The following is a 26,334-nucleotide window of genomic DNA, read 5'->3' on the forward strand; positions in this document are numbered from 1 at the left end:
TCCAGCAAGTGACCCGTGCCCCACGCTGCAGGGGAAGGCGAAAAACCTCCAGGGCCCCTGCCAATCTGCCCTGGAGGAAAATTCCTTCCCGACCCCAAATATGGCGATCAGCTAAACCCTGAGCATGTGGGCAAGACTCACCAGCCAGCACCCAAGAAGGAATTCTCTGCAGTAACTCAGTTCCTATCCCATCCAACATCTCCCCGCAGACCATTGAGCAGACCTATCTGGTGGTAATCCAAGATCAATTGCCCAAATTAATGATCCTATCATAACATCCCCTCCATATACTTATCAAGCTTTGTCTTAAAGCCAGAAAAGTCTTTTGCCCCTACTACTTCCCTTGGAAGGCTGTTCCAGAACTTCACTCCCCTAATGGTTAGAAACCTTCGTCTAATTTCAAGTCTAAACTTCCTAATATCCAATTTATACCCATTCGTCCTCATGCCTACATTAGTACTAAACTTAAATAATTCCTCTCCCTCCCTAACGTTAACCCCCCTGATATATTTATATAGAGCAAGCATATCACCCCGCAGCCTTCTTTTGGCCAGGCTAAACAAGCCAAGCTCTTTGACTGAAGGCAATAGAGTTACCCTGATGCAAAGCCACCAGGAAACTCGAATCAAGGCCTGTACAGACAGAAAGACACACACACGTCAGTATGCCTCATTATTATTCTCCTATCTTTCATATTTCAAATGGCTGATAAACATGCATCTTTGATATCAATGAGATATTCTGTAATAATTGCAAGGCTTCATAAACAAGGTTTTAAAAAGTTCCTTGCTACCGTTGCCTTCAAAAGTAATTGCTCAGATCCCCAGTTTAGCCTGAATTCACATTAATAAAAAGCTCTTTTTAAAGTCTAGTTTCTAAAGCACGTGTTACACTTTAAACAAGCAACACAAGATACAAAGGCTACTCCACAAAACTGGGACAGTAGACCTCTTTTTGTTGTAACACACAAGACAGTGTAGTGCAAGAGAAAATCAACAGCTGTACAGTCACTCATGGATCAACAGTAGCTCCCAAATCAATACTTATCATACTAATCACCACTGTTATTTGGTTAGTTAAATTTCCCAAGGTGATGCCGCACTATGTATTAAAAATGTAATTATATTACCTGTTTGCAATACTGATGTATTGTAAAATTAAAAAAACAACCAACAGCTTTTTCTCAAACATGGAGACTTTAGGGGAAAAAATATCCTCTCGTTTAAATGAAATTTTTGTGTTTATGAAAAGTTCTGGGCTTCCAGCACCGGAAACTCAATCTTCACAATAGGTTCAGCTCCAGTAATGGCAGTGCAAATATCCTGTGATGGAAGACTAAAGATAGTGGAAGAATGGTCCAGTGAGCAAGATGCCAGCCACAGACTGGGAAGAGCTGGGTTTAATGACCCACTGTGCTACAGACTTCCTGTGTGACCTTGGGAAAGTCATTTAATCTCTTTACATACCATTTTCCCATTTGTAAAATGGGGACAGCACTTCCTGACCTCATGGGGTTGTTGTGAAGATAAATGCATTAAACACATGGAGGTGCTCAGATACTGTGATAACAGGGGTCATACAAGTATGTCAAAGAGATATATAATGTACCTGTCAATGAATGCACTCCTCACTCACCATTACTGTGGTCCTCCTGTGGATAAGCTCTCTGTCGGGAGCTCAGGTCCTCTGGCAGCTCCACTCAATTTAAATGTCTACTTTCTATTTTCTCTACACTTTCATTTTAAATCCACATTAAAAATAATAAAAGGCCCTCCTATTTGAAAATGCTTATTTAGGGCTGGTGCCTGGGATAGACAACTGAGAACGGGATTTTTCAAAGGTGCTCAGTGCTGGCCTAACTCTGCTACTGAAGTTTGAGAGTTTTTCTCTCATTTACATGTGTTTAATGCACTTGGTATTTATATGAACCTGTCTCCCTTCAATTCTTTCTCCCTGCCTCACTGTTATAACCCCCCCACATTTCACATCTCCTTCCTGATTTCTTTAAATGTTTTCCCCTTTGATTCTGCACCATAAGTTTTCAGAAGCAGATGGATGCACAAACAGGTAATCTTGCTTGCAAACATACACCATGTATGTAGTCACACCGTCTGCAATGCACAATTATCCACTCCCCCTGCAGAATGCCTAATTTGCACAAGCACATATTTGTTTGCCGCAGCATGCACATTTTGTGTCTGCATCTTAAGTGTCTGTTTTTGAAAACTCAGCTCTAAATGTTTGGGTCCTCTGATCTATGTTGATTGAAAAGCTGTGTGTATTCACAGCTGTTTTCCTTTAGGTTGTCTTTGTTTTCCCTCAAAGCAGTCTGAATTTTGATGAATGCTACTGGATTTCTCAGGAGACTATTGTCCATCATCTACTGGTTTGCACCAAACATTTTGGACTTGTGAAATCCTTGACCTCAGAAGTCTCTAACTAAAGCATCATATGCACTGCTTGCCATATGACACTTATCCACGTTACCCTGCTAACATGATTCAGACCCTCTTTGGAAGGATCACCGCTAAGGGTGAGAGGATGTTCAGTGTCCATGAACATTCAGTCCTCAGCAAGACTGCCAACCAATGTGTAAAAACAGTATCAATTGGTTTAGTGCTTTGAATGACTAATTTTTATAATACATGAAATAAACGCAATATTCCAAGTGAAAATTTGAAGTTCCCTTCTTCAATACATGCAATATCTGCTTTAGCACCATAGTATTCTAACTCCTATTGACTTGCACTGAATAAGGAGGAACGTATTTTTGACAAAACCTGAATTTCCCAGTAAACATGGGACCAGATCCCCAGCTGGTATAAACTGGCATTGCACTATTAAAGTCAATTGAACGATGTCGATTTATACCAGCTGAGGATTCATAGATTCCAAAGCCAGATGGGACCGTTGTGCTCAGCTAGTCTGACCTCCTGTATAGCACAGGCCACAGAGCCCCCCCAAAATAATTCCTAGAGCATGTATTTTAGAAAAAGACTCCCAGTCAAAAGCAGCCCTTCACTGTGATCAAGATTCACAACTGCACCAGGAAATCCCATTGATTTTGAATCCAAGGTGTTAACCATTCATCCATTACAGCTGTTTTGGCTGTCAGGGGGCCTAGCCTACTGCCTCCACATCCCTGCACTTACAATTACCCATTCTGCCTGCAAACAACATGATTTGCAGAAACTTTCACTCAGTGACGCTAGTACATGTGTGTGCACGTATTTGCATAGCAGTAAGCTTCATATCTGATGCATAAAACATCCGGCATCAGATCTGATATGCCCAAGTTGTCGGATTGCCAGAGCTGTAACTTCAGATCTGAATTTCAATGATTTAAACCAACAAACAACTAAAATGTCACATGGTGTAGGACAAAAGCCTGCACTTACGCTTAGCCTCTTTAGAGGTGAGCTCAGAGCAAGTCAGGTGTGAGGCCCTCATTCATCCTTCCTGTGCAAACAGACTGGCACGTGCTACTAATCACATATGTTGCACAGTGCAATCCAGGGGAGAAATCCTGACTTTATTAAAGTCACTGGCAAAAATCCCATTGACTTCAATGGGGCAGGATTTCACTCTAGGTGTCTGACTATACTCGCTGGGTGTTATGGTGCATGAGTTAGTGTGCTGGTTAGTTTTTCCCAGTACATCTGTAAGGGACCAGGTGTGGAAAAACGCCATAGCACATGGATAAAGAGTCCAGGGGACTAGCACAATGTGGCCATAGGGCTCAAAGTTGGCAGCCTGGATATATTTGCCCCGGTACTCCATTCAGAACAAGGTACAGTACCAGTGTATGTAAGTGGGGCTTTGCCCTCCTTAAAACAGAAGCTTGAGGACAACTCCTCAATTTTAATGCACTCTGCCCCACAGGCTTCTGAGCATTGCACTAAAGAATATGCCCAAACTTAGGAAATTTCAAAATGGCAACAAGAATGGGCACAGAAAATGTTAATGACTCAAGGAAACAAAGAAGTGATGAATGGCCATTAAAAGTTGTGGATTTTTTTTAACCTGCCCTTTAATTTGGGTATACCTATTTTCTCTCTGTGTATCATATATTCCCATCCTACCCTTACGGCTGTTTTCTATTGTGCCTGTTCATCTCTGCAGCTAGTGAAGGCTGAACTCTTCCAAGCTTATTAGTACCAGCTGCTTTAAAGACAGCCTGAATGATTAGTCCTCAAGAACTGAGGGTTTGTCTACACTGCAATTAAACACTCATGGCTGGCCTGTCTCAGCTGACACGGGCTTGCAGGGTTCAGGCTGCAGAACTGGAAAACTGCAATCTAGACATTCAGACTCATGCTAGAGTCTGAGCTCTGGGACCTCTGACTGTCTGCACCACAATTTGACAGCCCTGCAGCCAAGCCAAGTGACACAGGCCAGACACAAGTGGTTAACTGTGGCGTAGACATACTCTAAGAGTTTTGCCTCCATGGCACACTAAGACTCTGACAAGTGATGGAGTAGCAGACTTGAGATGAATCCCAAATGAGGGCGGTTTATGCTGGGCAGTAAGAATGTAAGAATTGCCACGCTAGACCACAACAGTGGTCCATCTAGTTCAGTAACCGGCCACTCAAAGTAACCAATCTCACCTTCAGGGGAAAGTGTAAGACCCCTATACAGTAGCTGTGTGACACTGTATTGGGGCAGGATGGAATTTATGATGGCAGCTGGTGATCATCTCATGGCCGGAAGAATGAGGACTTACAGTCCTTAAAATACTTACCCTAGTTAGTGTGACTCCAAATGGTGTCAGACCAGCCCTAAAATCTGAGGTACTTGTATGGCCCTTATTACCATAGTATCGTAGCACCTCACAATATTAAACATGTTTTCCTCACAAAACACCCCATGAGGTAGGGCAGTGCTACTTTCCCCATTTTAAAGATGAGGACTTGAGGCATAGAGAGGCTAAGTGACTGCCCACGGTCACACGGGACTCTGTGTCAGAGCAAGGATGTGACCCACATCTCCCAGTTCCTAGATAAGTACTCTAACCTCTCTTCCTTACTAAAATGTATTTCTTAAGCGAGAACATCATGAAATAACTTACTCTTCACTTTTTTTTAAAGCATCCTCAAAGCATCCCCATGCCAGTGTGGGCATTGTAAGTTCTGGATGTTGCAATATAAATGCTGTGTGGAGTAGATGGAGCGGTACCTGTACCTTTCTTGGTAAGAGGTGAAGTTACAAATCTCAATGTTCCAGCTAACCTTAACCGCTGAGAGCCCAGTTCTTTTTCCCTCTCCTGGGAAACTCGGGTGGGCTTTTGTGGTCTTCCCATTGTGGGCTTTGGAAATGGAGAAGGCAAAGAAGCACCTCCACAAAGCATGTCAGAGTCTCCCCTTGGGATAACAAGCCTGGTACATATCAATTTCTTTGTTAAATTGATGAACTCATATAAGCTTGCAGTGTCCAGCGGGCATAACTGGACATTGCAAGACGGAGGTTCCTAGAGTTGTGTCTGGGACTGAAGATATTGGCTAGTGTCATTTGGTTGCACAATCCAAGGAGCAACTTACATGCCAGAGGCTGTGCGTGAACGGCCTAGGAGTGGGAATTCTCACAGCAGAGCAGGGTAAGGCTGGCTCCCAGAGTGGAGGATTGGAGTGACCAAGCAGATCACCGGTCCAGATAACTTCAGGGTAATGTTACACAGAGATGACGGGGGGCCAAGCCTGCTGTAGTGTGGCCCCTGCTACCCTACTGCGTGGTCCCAGAAGCTCAACAAGTGTTCAGCGGCAGCAGGTAAAATGGTGAGTAGAGAGGAAAATTAGCTTAGCGCTGCTATATAACACAGCAATCTCAGAATGGCCACTCTCCCGTCTCACCCTCCCCTTCCTCAACAGCACATTGTTGTCTCTTGAAATTGTGAAGATGGAGATTCTACCACCTCCCTAGGTAACCCAGCTGCTCAGTGGTCTAGGAGCACAGGTAGAGGAAATGGACAGTGGAGGTGAAGCAGGGCTGGGAGTTAGCTGGGTAGACTTTGCAGTCTATACACACACACAACCCCAAACTGATGAGCTCTGCATCCTGCATTTGTCTTTCCTCTTACAAGGCAAAAAGGCAGATGGCAAAATACATTTTAAAGGCTAAATAAATGTGTGAAAATGATTGTGATAGATAACAATCATTATTGCTTGGCTTCCAGTGCTGCAAGGAAAGCTGCAGCAATGTCACTCTCCACTGTGACAATAGCAATAACCTCAGGCAACTCTGGAAAGAAATCAGTCACAAAACAGGACTCACAATTAATGTCTGGAGGATATCTTTTTTAAAAAAATCAGTGGTGAGAAAAATATTTTTCCCCCAAAAAGATTTCTTTAAACCAGGTTCGAATTAATAGAAATTACTTCTTTCCTGATGGATTTTATCTTTGTTCTTAACTGTTGCATTTCTTTAAGGGGGGTGGGGGAGAGAAAGCAATAACGGTTCTAAATAAATAATCAGGACTTGATGTACTGCCAAGTGTTTCTACTAAAGGCTAGAAAAATGGTCATTACAATTAAAAATAAAGTCAGACTGTGTATATGTTTCTCTTCGTGTTGTAACAGTGTTTCTTTGGGGATGCCTTTTTCTTAGCTTAAAAACTAACAAAAGGACAATAACTGTAACCATAATAAAGATGGATTGCTAGGCTGAATGGTTTCCCTACTTCCTTAATCATGATTACATGATTGGTTGCTATTGCCATTTGCACTGCTCAAATGAGTACACAGATTTTCCTGAAGCTTTTGTTCCCAACTTTCCAAGCCTTTAACCCCTTCAACATTCAACAAATAAGATAACAATCCAATAGCATTTGTTTACGTTTTAAACTGAATGAAGTGTTTGCTGAACGAATGCAAACAGCAACACAACTGTATCTGGTCTAGCTTGAAAATAAAATCTATGGCTGTCAGCTTTTGTAATGGATCTATAAAATTGAATTATTAAGTCCCATTCCAGGCCAGCTGTCTCAGATTTACTGAGCACCATGAACCCACAAAGAAATGGGGCACACATTTTGTATCACAAAAGTTAAAGCACTCAGCATGATATTGTGTTTTTCCGGTTTAAATTATGACAACTTTTTTTCACTTGTTCTATAACAGTATTTTAACTTTACTGATCCACAAATGATATGTTAAATAGCACTAAGGACTACATTTGAGTCAATAGTGTAACATCATTGCAAAAAAGCAAACATTATTCTGGGATATATTAGCAGCAGGAGTGTTGTAAGCAAGACTCAAGACGGAATACTTCTGCTTTACTCCACGCTGATTAGGCCTCAACTGGAGTATTATGTCTAGTTCTGGGTGCCACCAGATATGGACGAATTGGAGACAGTCCAGAGAAGAGCAACAAAAATGATAAAAGGTCTAGAAAACATGAGCTCTGAGGGAAGATTGAAAAAAATTGGGTTTGTTTAGTCTGGAAAAGAGACTAAGACTGAGAGGGGACATGATAACAGTTTTCAAGTACATAAACGATTGTTACAAGGAGGAGGAAGAAAAAATGTTCTCTTTAACCTCTGAGGATAGGACAAGAAGCAATGGGCTGAAATTGCAGAAAGGGCAGTTTAGGTTGGATATTAGAGAAAACTTCCTAACTGTCAGCGTAGTTAAGCACTGGAATAAATTGTCTAGAGAGGTTGTGGAATCTCCATCACTGGAGATTTGTAAGAGCAGGTTAGACAAACATTTGTCAGGGATGGTCTATAATACTTAGTTCTGCTCTGAGTGCTGGAGTCTGGACTAGAAGACCTCTTGAGGTCCCTTCCAGTCCTACAAGTCTATAATTTCCAAGAGTAGCTTCTGAAACTATCCCAAAATGCATGTCAAGTAACCTGCTGGTGCAATTTGGTAGGAATTCTTTTCTAATTTGGTCTGACTAAACTCATAAAAGGCAAGGCAAGTTTGAAACACAATTGGTAACTTACTCCTTCATGCTGAGATATTAGGCTATGCACTCTAAGGCCTGGTCTACACTGGGGGTGGGGTGAGAGATGAGACGCGACAAATCGATCCCCGATAGATTGCTCGCTACCCGCCGATTCAGCGGGTAGTGTGGACTTACCCTAGGATTACTTAATGTCCTAAGACATTTACGATATCTAAGCAGAATAGTTTGGATTTCTGCCAAAGTTTCATCCTCGATTCTGTATTTCCTGGCTTCTGTTAGCTGTTAGTTAGTTGTCCATTCTGTTAGTTGCTTTTAAGTTACACCTTTAGAGCTTCATCATGTTCTGACCTGCACCTACGTAAATCTAGAGTAACTCCAGTGAAATCAAGGGCAGGACTTCAAATTTACCCTGCCATAAATGAGAGCAGAATTTGGCCCTGTACTGCCTTTCCCACTTATGAGCCTATCCACGAATGTAAGAGACTTGCCACATCTCTACAGCTCCTTGGACAACAGCCTTACTATTGAAGTGACAGTTTCCATGGATTAGGAGTTCTTTCTAACACTGCAACATTCTAACGAAATGGATTCTTCTGTATATCAGTAGGGCCCAGTCCACATTACAGACAATGGGCCTGCAAAATATCACCATAAAAACAAAGCTGCTTTTGTATGGAGAATGCTTGAATTCTTCTAAATATCATAAATTTCTGTATATTAGAATCATAACTTTTAAGCAGCCAGGTTTTTTTTAAATCCAATTTGCAGAAACAAAGCTGCTTCTGAGCGGAGCATGACAAGTTTTAGGATAGAACACAATTTACAGCCAAGATATAAAACTCTGCAATATGGGTGTCTAATGGAAATACTGACAGCTCGTTAATTACACAACAGCAGCAGTAGGTGCTGCAGAAAGTACTATAACATATATAAGAGATCCAAGTTAACAACCACTTGCCCTGTTTAGATTGGGCTTCTACATGGAATTGTTGTGTCTGAATCCGTGCTCCTGGGCGTTTTGCAGAACTAAGGCATATCTGCTAAATCAGTAACATTAAAAAGACCATAAATCAATTCTATGAGCCAGATTTTTACTATGTACTGTTATCACTACTTGTTTAATATAACACAAGACGATGCTAACATAAAATCAGATGTAACAAACAAAATTCCCTTAGGCAAGCGTGCTTAAAAACGTCAGTTTGTATATAATATAGAATAAAAACATTTTAAAATTGTGAATTCACAATTCTTTCCCTGGAGATAAACTCTACGGCCAAGATTATAAAAAAGGAGAGTCAAAAGTGTGGCTCCAAAATCTTTATGTAGCATTATCAGGGTAATGATCTGCTCTTGCAGTCTTGAGTGTTTTAAAGCCCCATTGACTTTAGTGCATAAATAATACAGATCAGGCCCTTAATTTAATTATGTCATGGGAGTTTCTAGGAGCTCAGCATTTCTGAGAATTGGGTTGCACTATCAAAGAGCCTAGATGCTGAAGGCAGTTAGCAGACCATAGAATATCATGGTTGGAAGGGACCTCAGGAGATCGTCTAGTCCAACCCCCTGTTCAAAGAAGGACCAATCCTCAATTAAATCATTCAACAGATTTTTGCCTCATATTCCTAAATGCCCCCCTCATAGACTGAACTCACAATGCTGGGTTTAGCAGGCCAAGACTCAAACCACTGAGCTATCCCTGCCCCCAGATTAACCCTCCTTAAGAAGAAAGAGGCAGAAGAGCAGGAGACTCATGGGCCATTCTGGACCTCGCTAATCTCTCAAACCAAAGCAAATCTATTTTGAAGGATAGTCTCACAAAAGCTTCAGCTTCAATTAGTTTCAATTAGAGGGGAAAAAATGAAGTAGGTGCAGGGAGGTTCTTACTATGAGGATTTTACCATACTGATTCACCTATCACTAATTGTAATGAAAAAATTGTCTTGGATGCTAGACAATGAACCATTTCTTTTCCAAATTAAACGTCTGCTCTGGAGCCTGTTTAAGTTCATGGGGATCTTTCAATGACTTCACTAGGCGTTTTGGATCAGGCACTGACTGAACTATATAACTTCCAATGGATGTTCAATATTAATAAGAATAAGGAGGTAACATCTCTGTGAAACAGGATAAAAATCACTGGCTGTGTTGTCCCTACTTTTCAGAAACAGTAATAGTGTGGGATCATTTACACCTGAGTGGTTAGTGCATCCATCCAGTATGACTGCAAATACACTATCAATGTTGCAAAGTAAGACATCAGATCTTTCCCGTACTATACCTGTGAGGTAGGTGTTGTGTGAGGAATTGATCAAATAGTGAGACAATGGCTGAGACATATCTTCATTCAAATCCAGTTTCTCAGGTGGAACAACGCCATTCTCCTCTCCACTCAGGTAACGCATAAATCCATCCACTGATATCTGTCCTGGGAAAGCACAGATTCGGGGGAATCACACATTAATTCTAAGCACAGTATCCTCGGGACATACATATTTTCCCATTCAACGCATATCTAGAATATGGCATAAGAGAAAGACCACGTTATAATCACATTAGACTAGTTATGAATATGGCCTAGATTTATACCATTTACTGTAGTGTTTTATTATTATTACTCAAACTCTCAGAATTGTGTGTAGGGATCTAAACACATGACATCAACTGTACAGTCTTGTACAGAGAGACTGATCTGCCACACTTTTGAACTCATTCCATTTACTGCAATGAGAGCCAAGCATCAAAAGTCCCCATATGTGGCCCACACATAAAATGTCATAAATAGTACTACTTTGCCATTTCTTGTGGTTTGTTCATTGACCTTCTAATTGTTCCCATTCCCTCCAGTTCCCCTAGAGCCAAATCCTAACTCAGTTTGCATTCAATTCTTTGCATTGACTGGGAATTTGCCTGAACAAGGACAGAGTAGAAAAATCCACTGCTGGGGGAATAAATATACCAGGAATCTGAGGAGCAGCAGGCTATGGACACAAACCAATCAAAAGGAACTGGTAAATTCTCTTTTGTCAATATGATTCCAGTATCTATATATGAACTCAGACTAGCAAGTGTGAGTTAGTGTTTTGTTTTGTAATTATTTCACTAATTTTTATTTCCCAGGGTGTCAGGACTTATGCAATGTGAACCCTCCCGAAACTACAGGACCAAGCTCAGCCTGGGCACAACTGGGATCAACACCATTGACTTCAGTGAAGCTGTGCCTACTTACACAGAGGCTGAATTTGAGCTATAAACCACTAGACTTTGGCTTACTCTGTATCTGACAAACGCTGATCCACTGGGCCAAGCCATAACATTTCCTCTCAATGCCCCCCGCCTTCCCTCCCCCTCGATTTTATTTGTCTAGTTTTCCTCTACAGATCTGTTTGATGAATTGTAGTAATCCAACAGCTTCAGGCTGTTCCCTCAGTGCACTGCTTAGTTGTTCCTTGTAGACAAACATAAATAAATACTGACTTATCTGTCTTTGAAGAATCTAGGATACAGCGAGATAAGAATGATGTCTCCAAACAAGGCCAGGTTTCATGATGGAAGAAGATGGGTTGTAATTGGCCTCTCCAAAGTTTCCTGTACAATATCTCTAACTACAGGAGCGAGTGGACTTGGTACAGGGCTAGGACATGGAAGATCTAGGCTCTGTTCCTAACTCTGAGACTGTCTAACTCTGTGATCATCGCAAAAGTCACAAGTTCTATGCCTCGAGCAACCTGACCCATGAAAAGGAAATAGCACCTGGTCTTTATAAAGGCCCCTGAGATTATCAGGAGAAAATGTGCTTGCTTGCTCTCCCTGCATAAAGTAGTTAGTTTAAGTCTGAGCCTGGACTTCAGGATTTGGCTTTGATCAGAGAGGAGGATGTGGCCAGTGAACAAAAGCGTGTTAAGTGTGTAACAGATTTAAATTCTGAGGTCTTGGTCTCATAACCACCAACAATCATCACACCAAATGAATCTATTTCCACGACAAAAAGCATAGTGAGAATATGGAATAGCGCCATCATCATTCTTTCCTCATGACAACGACCCTAAGAAGGGTAAAACGGAAAACAGTGAACCCATCCACAGCGTGAACATAGTAATCTGACTACAGCGTTCCTGGGCTCCTTGGATGCTGTGACACAGACTAATCAATCATCAACAGACTGAGGCCTAAATGCTTTCCCTCGTACCCCTAAGGCTGGGAGGTCTGCTGCCACCACTGATAAGAAACGTAGGGTAGTATTGGTTGGAGACTCTCTGCTGAGGGGGACGGAGACACCCATCTGTCGCCCTGACCATTCATCCCGGGAGGTATGCTGCCTGCCAGGGGCCCGTATCCAAGATGTTACAGAGGCTTTGTCGAGAATTATCCGGCCTTCTGACTACTATCCCATGCTACTCATCCATGTGGGCACAAATGATACTGCGAGGTGTGACACTGAGCAGATCAAGAGTGACTACAGGGCTCTGGGAGTACGGGTTAAGGAGTTTGGAGCGCAGGTGGTATTCTCTTCTATTCTTCCTGTTGAAGGTAGGGGTCCGGGCAGAAACAGATGCATCGTGGAGGTGAATGCCTGGCTGCGAAGATGGTGTCGCCAGGAGGGCTTTGGCTTCCTCAACCACGGGATGCTATTTGAGGAAGGACTGCTAGGAACAGATGGCGTTCACCTTTCGAAGCGGGGAAAGGCCTTATTTGCGCACAGACTGGCTAACCTAGTAAGGAGGGCTTTAAACTAGGTTCGACGGGGACATGTGAGCAAAGCCCACAGGTAAGTGGGGAACAAGACCTGGGAGATGGGTTGGAAACAGGAGGGAGCACGGGCTATAATGGCAGAGAGGAAGGAGGGTCAGGGCGAAGCTGGGAGGCAAGATCAAACCAGTACCTTAGATGCCTTTATACAAATGCAAGAAGTATGGGTAATAAGCAGGAAGAACTGGAAGTGCTAATAAATAAATACAACTATGACATTATTGGCATTACTGAAACTTGGTGGGATAATACACACGACTGGAATGTTGGTGTGGATGGGTATAGTTTGCTCAGGAAGGATAGACAGGGGAAAAAGGGAGGAGGTGTTGCCTTATATATTAAAAATGTACACACTTGGACTGAGGTGGAGATGGACATAGGAGACGGAAGGGTGGAGAGTCTCTGGGTTAGGCTAAAAGGAGTAAAAAACACAGGTGATGTCGTGCTGGGAGTCTACTACAGGCCACCTAATCAGGCAGAAGAGGTGGATGAGGCTTTTTTCAAATAACTAACAAAATCATCCAAAGATTTGGTGGTGATGGGGGACTTCAACTATCCAGATATATGTTGGGAAAATAACACCGCGGGGCACAGACTATCCAATAAGTTCCTGGACTGCATTGCAGACAACTTTTTATTTCAGAAAGTTGAAAAAGCTACTAGGGGGGAAGCTGTTCTAGACTTGATTTTAACCAATAGGGAGGAACTTGTTGAGAATTTAAAAGTAGAAGGAAGCTTGGGTGAAAGTGATCATGAAATCACAGAATTTGCAATTCTAAGGAAGGGTAGAAGGGAGTACAGCAGAATAGAGACAATGGATTTCAGGAAGGCGGTTTTTGGTAAGCTCAGAGAGCTGATAGGCAAGGTCCCATGGGAATTAAGACTGAGGGGAAAAACAACTGAGGAAAGTTGGCAGTTTTTCAAAGGGACGCTATTAAGGGCCCAGAAGCAAGTTATTCCGATGGTTAGGAAAGATAGAAAATGTGGCAAAAGACCACCTTGGCTTACCCTTGAGATCTTGCGTGACCTACAAAATAAAAAGGCGGCATATAAAAAATGGAAACTAGGTCAGATCACGAAGGATGAATATAGGCAAATAACACAGGAATGCAGAGGCAAGATTAGAAAAGCAAAGGCACAAAATGAACTCAAACTAGCTATGGGAATAAAGGGAAACAAGAAGACTTTTTATCAATACATTAGAAGCAAGAGGAAGACTAAGGACAGGATAGGCCCACTGCTCAATGAGGAGGGGGTAACAGTAACGGGAGACTTGGAAATGGCAGAGATGCTTAATGACTTCTTTGTTTCGGTCTTCACTGAGAAGTCTGAAGGAATGTCTAGTATAGTGAATGCTTACGGGAAGAGGGTAGGTTTAGAAGAGAAAATAAGGAAAGAGCAAGTAAAAAATCACTTAGAAAAGTTAGATGCCTGCAAGTCACCAGGGCCTGATGAAATGCATCCTAGAATACTCAAGGAGTTAATAGAGGAGGTATCTGAGCCTCTAGCTATTATCTTTGGGAAATCATGGGAGACCGGGGAGATTCCAGAAGACTGGAAGGGGGCAAATATAGTGCCCATCTATAAAAAGGGAAATAAAAACAACCCAGGAAACTACAGACCAGTTAGTTTAACTTCTGTGCCAGGGAAGATAATGGAGCAGGTAATCAAAGAAATCATCTGCAAACACTTGGAGGGTGGTAAGGTGATAGGGAATAGCCAGCATGGATTTGTAAAGAACAAATCATGTCAAACTAATCTGATAGCATTCTTTGATAGGATAACGAGCCTTGTGGATAAGGGAGAAGCGGTGGATGTGATATACCTAGACTTTAGTAAGGCATTTGATACAGTTTTGCATGATATTCTTATAGATAAGCTAGGAAAGTACAATTTAGATGGGGCTACTATAAGGTGGGTGCATAACTGGCTGGATAACCGTACTCAGAGAGTAGTTGTTAATGGCTCCCAATCCTGCTGGAAAGGTATAACAAGTGGGGTTCCGCAGGGGTCTGTTTTGGGACCGGTTCTGTTCAATATCTTCATCAACGATTTAGATGTTGGCATAGAAAGTACGCTTATTAAGTTTGCGGACGATACCAAACTGGGAGGGATTGCAACTGCTCTGGAGGACAGGGTCAAAATTCAAAATGATCTGGACAAATTGGAGAAATGGTCTGAGGTAAACAGGATGAAGTTCAATAAAGATAAATGCAAAGTGCTCCACTTAGGAAGGAACAATCAGTTTCACACATATAGAATGGGAAGAGACTGTCTAGGAAGGAGTATGGCAGAAAGAGATCTAGGGGTCATAGTGGACCACAAGCTTAATATGAGTCAACAGTGTGATACTGTTGCAAAAAAAGCAAACATGATTCTGGGATGCATTAACAGGTGTGTTGTAAACAAGACACGAGAAGTCATTCTTCCGCTTTACTCTGCGCTGGTTAGGCCTCAACTGGAGTATTGTGTCCAGTTCTGGGCACCGCATTTCAAGAAAGATGTGGAGAAATTGGAGAGGGTCCAGAGAAGAGCAACAAGAATGATTAAAGGTCTTGAGAACATGACCTATGAAGGAAGGCTGAAGGAATTGGGTTTATTTAGTTTGGAAAAGAGAAGACTGAGAGGGGACCTGATATCAGTTTTCAGGTATCTAAAAGGGTGTCATCAGGAGGAGGGAGAAAACTTGTTCACCTTAGCCTCCAATGATAGAACAAGAAGCAATGGGCTTAAACTGCAGCAAGGGAGATTTAGGTTGGACGTTAGGAAAAAGTTCCTAACTGTCAGGGTAGTTAAACACTGGAATAGATTGCCTAGGGAAGTTGTGGAATCTCCATCGCTGGAGATATTTAAGAGTAGGTTAGATAAATGTCTATCAGGGATGGTCTAGACAGTATTTGGTCCTGCCATGAGGGCAGGGGACTGGACTCGATGACCTCTCGAGGTCCCTTCCAGTCCTAGAGTCTATGAGTCTATGAGTCTATCCTTTCACAGCTGGAGCAAAAAGAGTAAGAAAACCTTCCTCAGGTTTCAAGCCCAGCGAATCATTGGACAATCAGAGGGCTGGACAGTCTGCTCAGCACAAGGACCTGCCTAGTTCAGGTACCATGGAGCTGTGCTGTTACTGGTTGCATTGGTATGGCTGCACATTGCTACCCAGTGAGTATAGACCTGATTCTAAACACATCAAAGTCAACGGAAGGATGCCCAGTGACTTGGCTCAGGCCCTTTGTGACATAAATGCAGAGATAATGCTATTCTGTTACAGTTTCCTGCAGAGTTAACAACCCTCCCTCATCCTGGGATAGGGTGAGGCTTTCCTTGGCCCCACTTGGCTGTTTCCAATGTTTCTTCTCTTTGGCAGTTTTTTCTCCTTTCTTACTTCAGTCTTTCCAGATTTCCAGGTACAGGGACCTTCCTATTAAAGACATTCAGTCTGAGCTTTCCTTTAAGAGAATCTATGGAGGTTTGGCTTGTTTATAGCATATAGGTATGGCTAAACCTCGGGCCAGGGTTTATCTTCAACTCCTCCCTGGAGCGATTGGCTTGTATCTGGTCTGGTGAGTCCTTGTGGGTGGCGGAAGTTTACATGCCATCTTCCTCCCAGAAACCCTGTTGTAAAGCAAAGCAGCTTTTCTCCTGGTTACTGCCTTGAGACAAGTTGTCCCTTCTAAACTTGCTTCCTCCAGAGGAGCTTGTTAGCAATCTTGATTGGGATGGAGGTTTGATGCCCATGAAACCGCCACCACAGCTCCCTACCTCATCACACCTCAAACACCTGTGGAGCCTTAAACAGCTGGCGCTAATGTGGATTTAGGGCTGCACAGGATACTGATACCAAATCACAGACCAAGGAAGTGACAATACATGGCCGCAATCATACTAACACTAATGCACATGCGTAATCTCAATCATGAGAGTAGTTCCATTAGAGACATGAGCTTAGAGGTAAGCATGTGCTAGCAGTATTGGAAGGATCACGGTCTATATGTCAGTGCCAAGTCTGGACTTCTCACTATCACAAAGGTGTCTGTAAACTGGAGATAATTTAGAGAACAGCGACAGAAATTATTAATAATACTTTCATAGAATCATAGAACTGGAAGGGATCTCGAGAGGTCATCTAGTCCAGTCTCCTGCACTCAGGGCAGGACTAAGTATTATCTAGACCATCCCTTATAGGTGTTTGTCCAACCTGCTCTTAAAAATCCCCAATGATGGAGATTCCACCACCTCCCTAGGCAATTTATTCCAGTGCTTAACAACTCTGACAGTTAGGAAGTTTTTCCTAATGTCCAACCTAAACCGCCCTTGCTGTAATTTAAGCCCATTGCTTCTTGTCCTATCCTGAGAGGTTAAGAAGAACAATTTTTCTCCCTCCTCCTTCTAACAACCATTTATGTACTTGAAAACTGTTTTCATGTCCCCTCTCAGTCTTCTCTTTTCCAGACTAAACAAATCCAAGTTTTTCAATCTTCACTCATTGGTCATGTTTTCTAGAACTTTAATCATTTTTGTTGCTCTTCTCTGGACTTTCTCCAATTTGTCCACATCTTTCCTGAAATGTGGTGCCCAGGATAACAGGATAACACTTTCTACCCAAGCATCGTAAAACACTTTAAACAGGAACATAAGCATTCTTATTTCCATTTCATGACAGAAATGGAGCTATAACAAGATTATATGACCTGGAAAAAGATCTTAGGTCTCCTGATTCTGTGTCTTGTGCTCTAACCACTAGATGACATTATCTTCCTAAGGGACCTAGAGAAATAAGAAAAATGAGAGCGCTCAATACATATAACCCGTGTAAACAGTGACTAAGGAGGAATGTAATAACTGTTAGCAAGGATCTGAAGCATAAACCACAAGAATGGGGAGGAATTGTTTAATGTGGCCAAAAGCAAAAACAGCTAAGAGTAATGGGAACAGAATAAGCAATGGAAAATTTAGGATGGAATATTTGAAAAAGTTTCACAATAGCGACATCTATTAAACTGTGGAACAGTAGTGCAATGGATGTGGCAGATACCTCACTGCTTGACTCATTTAAAATGAGGTCTGATATAATATTGGAGAATATACCGTCATACTGAGGGAACAGTGACTACACTTTGGATCTTTACTTTTTTAAAGATAAAAATAACACACTAAATTCTACTCTGAATTACATCTAGTCAGCAACTCTCAGGCTTAGACAGACTGCAACACTGCTGGAAAAAAAAGCAGGTTCACTACAAAATTAGAATCTTGCAGAGGAATCTTAACCAATAACACAGGGGAAGAGCAAGATTCCTTGCTGTATTGCTGCCTTGAGATATTGTAATAAAGACACGGGAATGGAGAATGGTATTTTCCAAGCAATTACCAGAATAAATACTTGGTGAATGACAAGAAGGTAGGGAGAGAAAACATAAGGCTGGAAGAAAAAAGGTGTCTGTCCTTTAATTGATTACACAAAGAAGTTGTTCAATATCCGTTAATCCCTGTGGAAATATGACCCCATCCTGCAGCAAAGGATGGTCTGATCTAGGATGTTTCGCTAAGAGCTAGTCAAACAAAGAAAGAAGAATTTGCCTTGTTTGAGTTAGAAATCTTTGTCATTATAATTTGAACCTGGGCAACATTTTTTGGATGAAATTTATTTTGCTAAAATCATGCAGATTCAGGTCAACTGAATTATTATGTGAATGTGTGTCAAATTTTCTGATCAGAAAAAAAAAATCAAAACATTCCCTTTTGTCCTTTTTTAAATGAAACTTTTTGATTTTTCAATTCAAAACAACTTTTTGTTTCAAATTTTACAATTTTATGTAAGAAAAGTTGAAAAACTCAAAACCACAACAAAACATTTTGTTTCAGTTTGCACAAACTACTTGGTTTGCCCCAAACCTAGTTTTTAGTTTTTAGTTTAGCCAGCAAAACAAAACAAACAAACAAAGATGAAAAAAATCAGCTATTCGCACTGCTCACGTTTAAAATGAAGGCATCACAAACTTTTTATCATTTCAGATGCTCCCTGGGGAAAGGGAACACTAACATTTGATGTCTCAGGATAGTTTCTGTAATAGGAAAACAATATATCCTCCACTCTACTGCCTGTGGTAGAGGAATTTAGAACCTTAAGCAATTTACGCTGCATTTATGTAAGAAACCTTTCCTTAACTTACTACCATTCTTAAGCTGTATACGAACCAAGCAGAAATGAACTAGCAAAGTGAATGTCTACCAGATAATATACATGTGCTTCTAGTGTCACAAACCTCGAAAAATCTCCAAGAAGAATATGGCTACCTCAAATGTAAAAGGAAGTCAGGAAAACAGAAGAAGCAACGGTTCCAAAATTTTTCCAAGATGTGCCATGTCAATAAATACAGGTCAAGGAAGTATGCAAGTAACATTACAATGTTATATTTATTTATGGAAACTTCTGTTCTGTCTTGGGCACTTTCCAAACACTCAGGAAAGATGGGCTCTGCTCCAAGGGGTTCACAGTCTATGGAATTTATACCTTCTGCCCCAGTGGTGGTGGACACTAGCAGGTTAAGCTTGTAGGATGGGTTTTTCAAAGCCACTTCAGAAAATCAGATGGCCAATTCTCATTAATTTCAATGGGAATTGGGTTTCTAACTCCCTAAGTTAGTTTTGAAAATCTCTGCTTAATCAGCTAGAAAGTAGGACTAGGAATCACAACTGCTGATGGATTAATGGATACACATTGTATGTTAAAAACATAATTTCAGAATATGGAGCTTCTGGAAAAGCTTCCCTTTTCTCTTTGCTTTGCCTTTACTGAAATTAAAACTGAACATCTCTCTATGTCTACACTGCAGGTTTCTTTTAGCAATATGTAGTGTGCATACATGCACAGCCCTCCTGTCACGGGTATAAATTGCATTGTAGACAGTGAGGCATGGATTAAACTAGTAAAGACACAACTGAAGGATATCGGTATGTACCCAGAGTACATACCCTACACGATCTCTACTGCCCCAAGCTGTGCCTCCTGTCTACACTGCTTTTTTTTAGTAGTGTAGTGTTTCACAGCCTCCAGCTGCTGAAGCCTCTCTTCCCTCTCCTTCCCTGCAACAGGGAAATGTTTCAGAAGCACGGGAAGGCCCTGGAAATTTCCTGCTGCTAGAGCCCTTCTCCGCCACAGGGAAAGGTTCTGGCAGCACCGAACAGCTGAATCCTTTCTCCCCTGCCTCTCCTCTGCCAGAACTTTTCACTGACGTGTACAGCTACACACCACAGCATGGACACTTTTCACTGCCACTTGTAGCTACACGTACACTACATGCTGCCAAAAGTGATGTGTAATGTAGACATAGCTTAACAGATGTGCTGTTGCTCAAACAGAAGGTACGGGCTTCATGCAGGAATTACTGAGTGAGGTCCTATGACCCGTGTTATGCAGAAGGCAGCGGCAGATGATCGTAGTGGTCCCTTCTGGCCTTAAAAGTCTATGAATTTCCCTTTAATACAAGACAATCTAATATTTGCTTCTTTAAAGTTATAATGTATGTTTACAAAGCCACAGACCAAATTCTGATCTCAGTTATACTGTCTTTAATGCGAATTGCATAAATGGATGCCGGGGTCAGCCCCACTGGCTTTACTTTATATCATAGTTACAATTATTAAATCAAAACAGTTTTAACAATATATTTTTTAAAAGGGTTACATTAAAAAATATCAAAAACTAAGGGGTTAAATTTCATTCTGGTGTAAATAAGCATACCCTTTTCCTCCAGAGTAAAGACCTAGACGTGGTGATCAATGCTTTCATCAACTCTACGTTAGACTATCACAAAACGGTCCACCTGAGGTTAACCACAAAAGCCACATGGAACTCCAGCAACTTGCTCCATTGCGCAGTCCAAAAAGAACACCTCTTACTGCGAACTCTGTGCTCTTCTCTGACTCCCTATCCAATTCCAGTTTCATTTCAAAGTGACGGCCCTGATATGTAAAGTCTTTAAAGCTGTAAGCCCAAAATATTTCCTTGTTCTCCTGGTGGAGGATCCTAATCTTCAAAATTCAGGGTGAATTTATGTCTGGACACTTTTAGGTTACAATGCAAGATAACACAGGTCTTTCTAGAACAATGAAGTGAGTCTGAGATGCTTTCTTGGAAGACAAACAACTAAGCCAGGAGTTGGCAACCTATGGCACATGTGCCAAAGACAGCACACGAGCCAATTTTTAACAGCACGCTGCTGCCTGCCAGAGTCTCAAGGACACACAGCCAGTGAGGGGCAGAGCTTGCGCCCCTTGAGAGAGGAGCTGCGTCAACGGCGTGCCCATGGGCTCCCATGTCCCCTCACCCAGTGAGGAGTCCTGCCCGGAGGCGCAGAGGAGCCTGCTCACCTGGACCGCCTTGGTATAGCTGGCCATGGCAGATTGGCGGCGTGCCAGGGGAGAGGGTTCGCTGTGGGACCCAGTCCCAACTCCCAGCGGCGTGATGCGGGGGCAGTGGAGGTGGGAGAGGCCGGTGACGGCAGCAGCGCCGGCTGCTGAGCCTCCCTGGGAGGAGATGCCCGGCTGCGGCCATGCATCGGTACCTGCTGTTTTTGAGTTGGGAGGAGCAGAGAGCCCCGCAGCCCAGCAGCACTGAGCATGTAGCAGGTGTGGGCAAGCCAGAATTGGTGGTGGCCAGAAAGCCCTGGGGCGAGGAGCTCGCATACCACGGGGTCACGTGCCGCCCGGAGCGGCTCCTCCAAACACAGCCAGGGGGGATTCTCTCGCCGGGAGGTGCTAGTTGCGCTTGTGCAGTGCACCCACGAGTGGGTGAGCTGGCTGGGGGCTGCAGAAGGGGGGAGGGGAGGCTCTGCCCTGAGCCCCGCACACCCCCCAGGCCCGTGCCCTGAGCCCTGTGCCCTGCACACACCCAAGGCCCCTGCCCTGAGCCCTGTACCCCCCTCAAACACACTCAGCCCTCTGCTTGACTCCTTCACACAACCCCCATCACCCCAGCCCTGACTCTGGCACCCCCACACATATCCAGCCCCACCCCCCGCCCTGACACTTGCACCCTCCTCACATGCCCCTAGTCCTCTGCCCTGACTCTTGCACCTCCTCACATACTCAGCATCCCCAACCCCCATGCAATCCCCACATCCCCACCTTGAGCACCAAATGGGAGCTCTTGCACCCCCCCACCACATTCCCATCTGTACCCCTTGCACTAGATGGGAGCTGCTCAGGTAAGTGCCCCACACCCAAACCTCCTACCTCAACCCTGAGCCCTCTCCCTCATTCTAGCTCCTGGCCAGACCCTGCACCCCCAGGCTTGTGCTCGGCCCACTTCCACCATCAGCTCAGTGAAGAGAGAGGAAAAGAATGACCCAGAACCAGGGAGATGGTAGGTACCCACTGTATGTGGGCAGGGCTGGGATCCCAGACCGGCAGCGGGCTGAGCGGGTCTGGCAGCCGGGATTCTGGCTGGCAGGAGCCGGCGGATGGAACCCCTGAGCAGCAGTGGACTGAGCAGTGGTCTGGGGTCCCAGCCACTGGCCCCGCATGGCTCGCTGCCGGTCTGGGGTTCTGGCTGCTGGACCCTTGCCAGCCGGGGTCCCGGCCGCAGGCCCTGCTCAGCCCGCTGCTGGCCTAGTTGAAAAGAACCCCAGATCAGCAGCAGCTGGAACAGGCCGGTGGCATAAGATCAACATTTTAATTTAATTTTAAAAGAAGCTTCTTAAACATTTTGAAAACCTTGTTTATTTTACAATACAACAATAGTTCAGTTATATAATATATAGACTTACAGAGAGAGAGACCTTCTAAAAAATATTAAAATGTATTACCAGCACGTGAAACCTTAAATTAAAGTGAATAAATGAAGACTTGGCACACCACTTCTCAAAGGCTGCTGACCCCTGAACTAAGCAGTCCCGTACAAGATATGTTCTATGACGCGAGCGAGGCAGAGCCATCAGGTCCTTTGCAAAGAGAACTAGTTCTGATTTCTTCTTATGTACATGGTTCCTGGAACCCATGGTAGATTTCTAATCAAGAGTGACAGACAAAAATACATTGATTCACAGTAGACCACAGTTTTGTCTGGGCCAAATAAAGTCTTGTAGGTATGCCACTATTGGCATATGTAGTTATTTTTCCAAACTGTGATCTGTGGGCCACTTAGGGTTTGTCTAAACAGAGCACTATGCGATTTCTAAAGAGTACTAACGTTGCACATTAATTGGTCCATGTAGACCCTGTTGGTGAGAATTGAAAGTTCCCCAGTACTTTTAGGTAGTGCTGTTTTAAAGGTTAAAATTAATGAAAGTAATAGTGTCGTCGGAAATTCTGCATTACGTTTTTTGTTGTGGGATCGGCTGTGAAGAGACAAAACAGTCTGTGCTGGAGAGAAGCAGATTTGGTTGGAAAATTCTTAATTAACTTACCAAAGTAGAAATGGAAAACTTGAAAAATGAAAGAAAAACTGTCTTTCCTGGTTCCAATAGCACAGGACTGGGGTTGGTGGGGCGGGCCTCTTCCTCCTATGCAGATTAGATAGGACAGTAGCCAATGGATAATAGTTATTTTCGTGTCACTTGGCTACCCGGGCTTCTCCCCCTTTCCTCTTCCAAGTGTTCCTCTTGCTTCCCTGGAAGGAGGTAGCAAATCCCAGCTACTCCCATTTTGGGCAATTTTACTGTCTTTTTTGCTGGCTGTTTTAGGGCCACCATTCTTGTTTTCTTTAGGCACCATGAGTTCCTCCATGGAAGAGGAGAGGAGGGGCGCAGAGTACCCTGCTTGTGCTGACACACATCAGTATTCACTTAGCAGGTTCTTTCCACGCTACCAGAGTCAACAAAAGATTGTGGTCCCAGGGGTAATTGCCTGGGTGAGCCAGGCCTTTTTGCTACTGCCTCCACTGACTATGGTAGAGACTCCCTTGTCTTCTGAGTGAGAGAGAGTGAAGGAGCTGGCTTGTAGGAGGCTTGAAGCCTGAAGCAGGCTTACTAAATGAGCCAACTAGAGATACCGGCACAGAGAAGGAACCTGAAGCAGCTCAACAAATTCCAGGGGAAGAGGAGGAGAATGAAAAGGTGCAGGGGACTGACTTTGAGAAGCCAAAAGGGAGTCTGCTTAGGCAGGCCAGCTGGAAGCTGGTAAGACAGCCTCGGTGAAGGAACCCTTTTTGCTCACCCAAGCTCTGAGGTAAGGGCCACACCCTGGGACAGACTTTTGGGACATCTGTGAGTGATTGGCGAATTTCCCTTTTTAAGTTTGTTTGGAGACCCTCCCCCTCCTAGAAAGGAGCCTGAACAGGTTATGTGTTGTGAGAGAAACTTTCATTAAAGCTTTCTGGGATACATCTCCATCATACTATCACACGTTGATGACACAAATTCAGCAATATGATTTTGGTGGAGGCTAGACTGGGCTGAGAAAAATTTGTCTTCACATATGGATCAAGAATACTGGAGATATGCTTCCGTTCTCAGTTGCACCAGTTTTATACTGGTGTAACTCCCCTGGCTTCAGTGCAGTTACTCCTGATTAACAACTGAGAGAGGAAACAGGCTGAGAACACCTGTGTGCAAGACAGCTCATATCTCTATACCAGTATATGCAACAAATGTAACAGAATAGGGAATCTCCCCTACAACCTAAACTTTAATATTATAAATCTAGGGACAACGGGCAAAACCTAACACCGTAAGTATTGCTCAACAAAGGGTTGCAGAACCCACCCTAAACCTTGCACTTTCAAAATACAGCCAGTGATTAAAAAGCAAAAAAACTTGCAATATTATCAAGCTATATAAAGCTGTATTTTCCCACTGCTCTGTTTTTAGGTTAGCACCTACAATATCCATTAGTGCTAACCCACATCATTGCTTTGTCTTCCATCGTTTATTTATTATGTTGCTCCAGTTAATAATTCAGTTGAAGTGCTTTCACTGTAACATATTTGCAAAGTGGAGGTTACTGGATCCAGGGTGTGGAGATCTCACATTTTAGAGATCTTTTAGGGGCCGGGGCTTCACTTAAAATAGACTCTTGTTAGCAAACGTGCAACCTAGTGCAAAGCAATGAATTTTACCAATCAGCAAGCAAGTCAAATACACTCATCTAAAAAGAAAGGAGAGTGCAGTACAAAAAAGTACTTTGCTCATTTATTTTGACAAGAGCAGTTTATGTGTAATTATTTTTGATAATACAGAACACGCTCTAAAATTTGTTGCAGCTCCGTTTGTAAAACTAATAAAGTCTCAGTAATAAGAGAACCTAACTTGATCACTCTATGAATATTTTGTGGAGAAAGGGGGGGAGAAGCCAGATTTTTTTCTGTGAATTACAAATTGTGAAGATTAGTGAACTGCAGTTTCGGTGGGCTCTGTTGTACCGTACTCATTAAACAACGGAAACTGCTGAAAGCTCTTCTGCTGTAACATGAGGGTATAGCATGGAAAATGTCCAGAACCCAGGAGTTAATATAAACATCTCTAATTTCTAATGTCAGAATTAAGAGCAGCTTGCAGAGGTGTGTAGTACCTTGGAAGATCTGCCTTCATGACCTCTGGAGACAGGAAGCCCCACTGCTTATATGTCAAAAGTTAGACTTTAAAAAGAATTGCATTATTAAAGCTCCTTCAAACTGCAACAGCAGGGCCCTTACCTGCTTTGTACTCGTTTGCGCCAGTAAACACTGTTGCCTAGGAAATGACCCCATAAAGTCATCAAAGGACTCTAATGCGACTATTCTTACATGCCGTGTTACTGTAGCTGTGTTGGTCCCAGGATATTAGAGACAGCAGGTTGGTGGTGAGGTAATACCTTTTATTGGACTGGCTTCTGTTGGTGAGAGAGACAAGCTTTTGAGGTTACACAGAGCTCTTTTTCTTGGTCCAGTAAAAGATATTACCTCACCAACCTGGTGTCTCTAACCATTCTTAAGCAGTTACTGAAAGGTGATTTAAAGCAGTGGGACCAAATTGTTTAAAAACATATTGATGTTTAACAGGGGGGAAAAGTACATTCATATTCAAATGAATACTGCACAACGTGTTAACAGTGCTCTGGAAAAAAAAATCCATGTACCAGGCACTCTATAAAATAAGACTTATATAAATCTATGACAGGGAGTTCATTAATTTACCTTATTGTTTAAAAATTAACAACCTGGAAACTTGCACAAGAAAATTAGAATGGATGTTGAAATTAAATAGGAGTTGGACACCTCCTGCAGAGTCCTTTGAACCCTCCCCCACACCTAACTATCTATCACCCTCTCTCCCTACCAATGACACACACACCATATTTATGAAGTGGTTTATCAAGGAGCTGAGTGGAGAAACACTTGTTGCTGTTGGAGGAAGTTTCTTTTTTCTTTGAAGATTAAAGGGGATTACCCCTGTGAGTTTTATAATTGGTCAGATTTTTGGTTTATGGAGAATGTGGTAGTTTCCCTAGGAAAGGGTTTACAACAGGCAGAATTAATATTTCAGCATGCCCATATTTAAGACATGGAAAAGTCTAAAATCTTTATTCCATCTCATATCTCAGAAATGTGCTCGGGGGAGCTGGTGTTCTGAATCACCAACCAGGGAAGGAGAAACTGCAAGGCACTGCAAGACTCCATCCCCAGGGTTTACACTATTCTCCCCCTTTGCTTAGGAATGCTGAATGTATTGAATTCACTAAGTGTAGGGCCTTGAGGTATGC

General features: G+C 42.9%; 1 protein-coding gene across 2 annotated transcripts in view; it reads right to left on the reverse strand.

The window, feature by feature from the left end:
* PLCB1 (phospholipase C beta 1) overlaps positions 1 to 26,334 on the reverse strand; it is a 662,054-nt gene that overhangs the window by 172,764 nt on the left and 462,956 nt on the right. For both annotated transcript variants that reach the window (XM_030558021.1, XM_030558022.1), the window contains exon 10: positions 10,190 to 10,336. In XM_030558021.1, coding sequence (XP_030413881.1) covers positions 10,190 to 10,336 — 147 coding nt within the window. The remainder of the gene's footprint in view (positions 1 to 10,189; positions 10,337 to 26,334) is intronic.

The sequence above is a fragment of the Gopherus evgoodei genome, chromosome 3 (genome assembly GCF_007399415.2).
Source record: "Gopherus evgoodei ecotype Sinaloan lineage chromosome 3, rGopEvg1_v1.p, whole genome shotgun sequence".
Lineage (NCBI taxonomy): Eukaryota > Metazoa > Chordata > Testudines > Testudinidae > Gopherus > Gopherus evgoodei.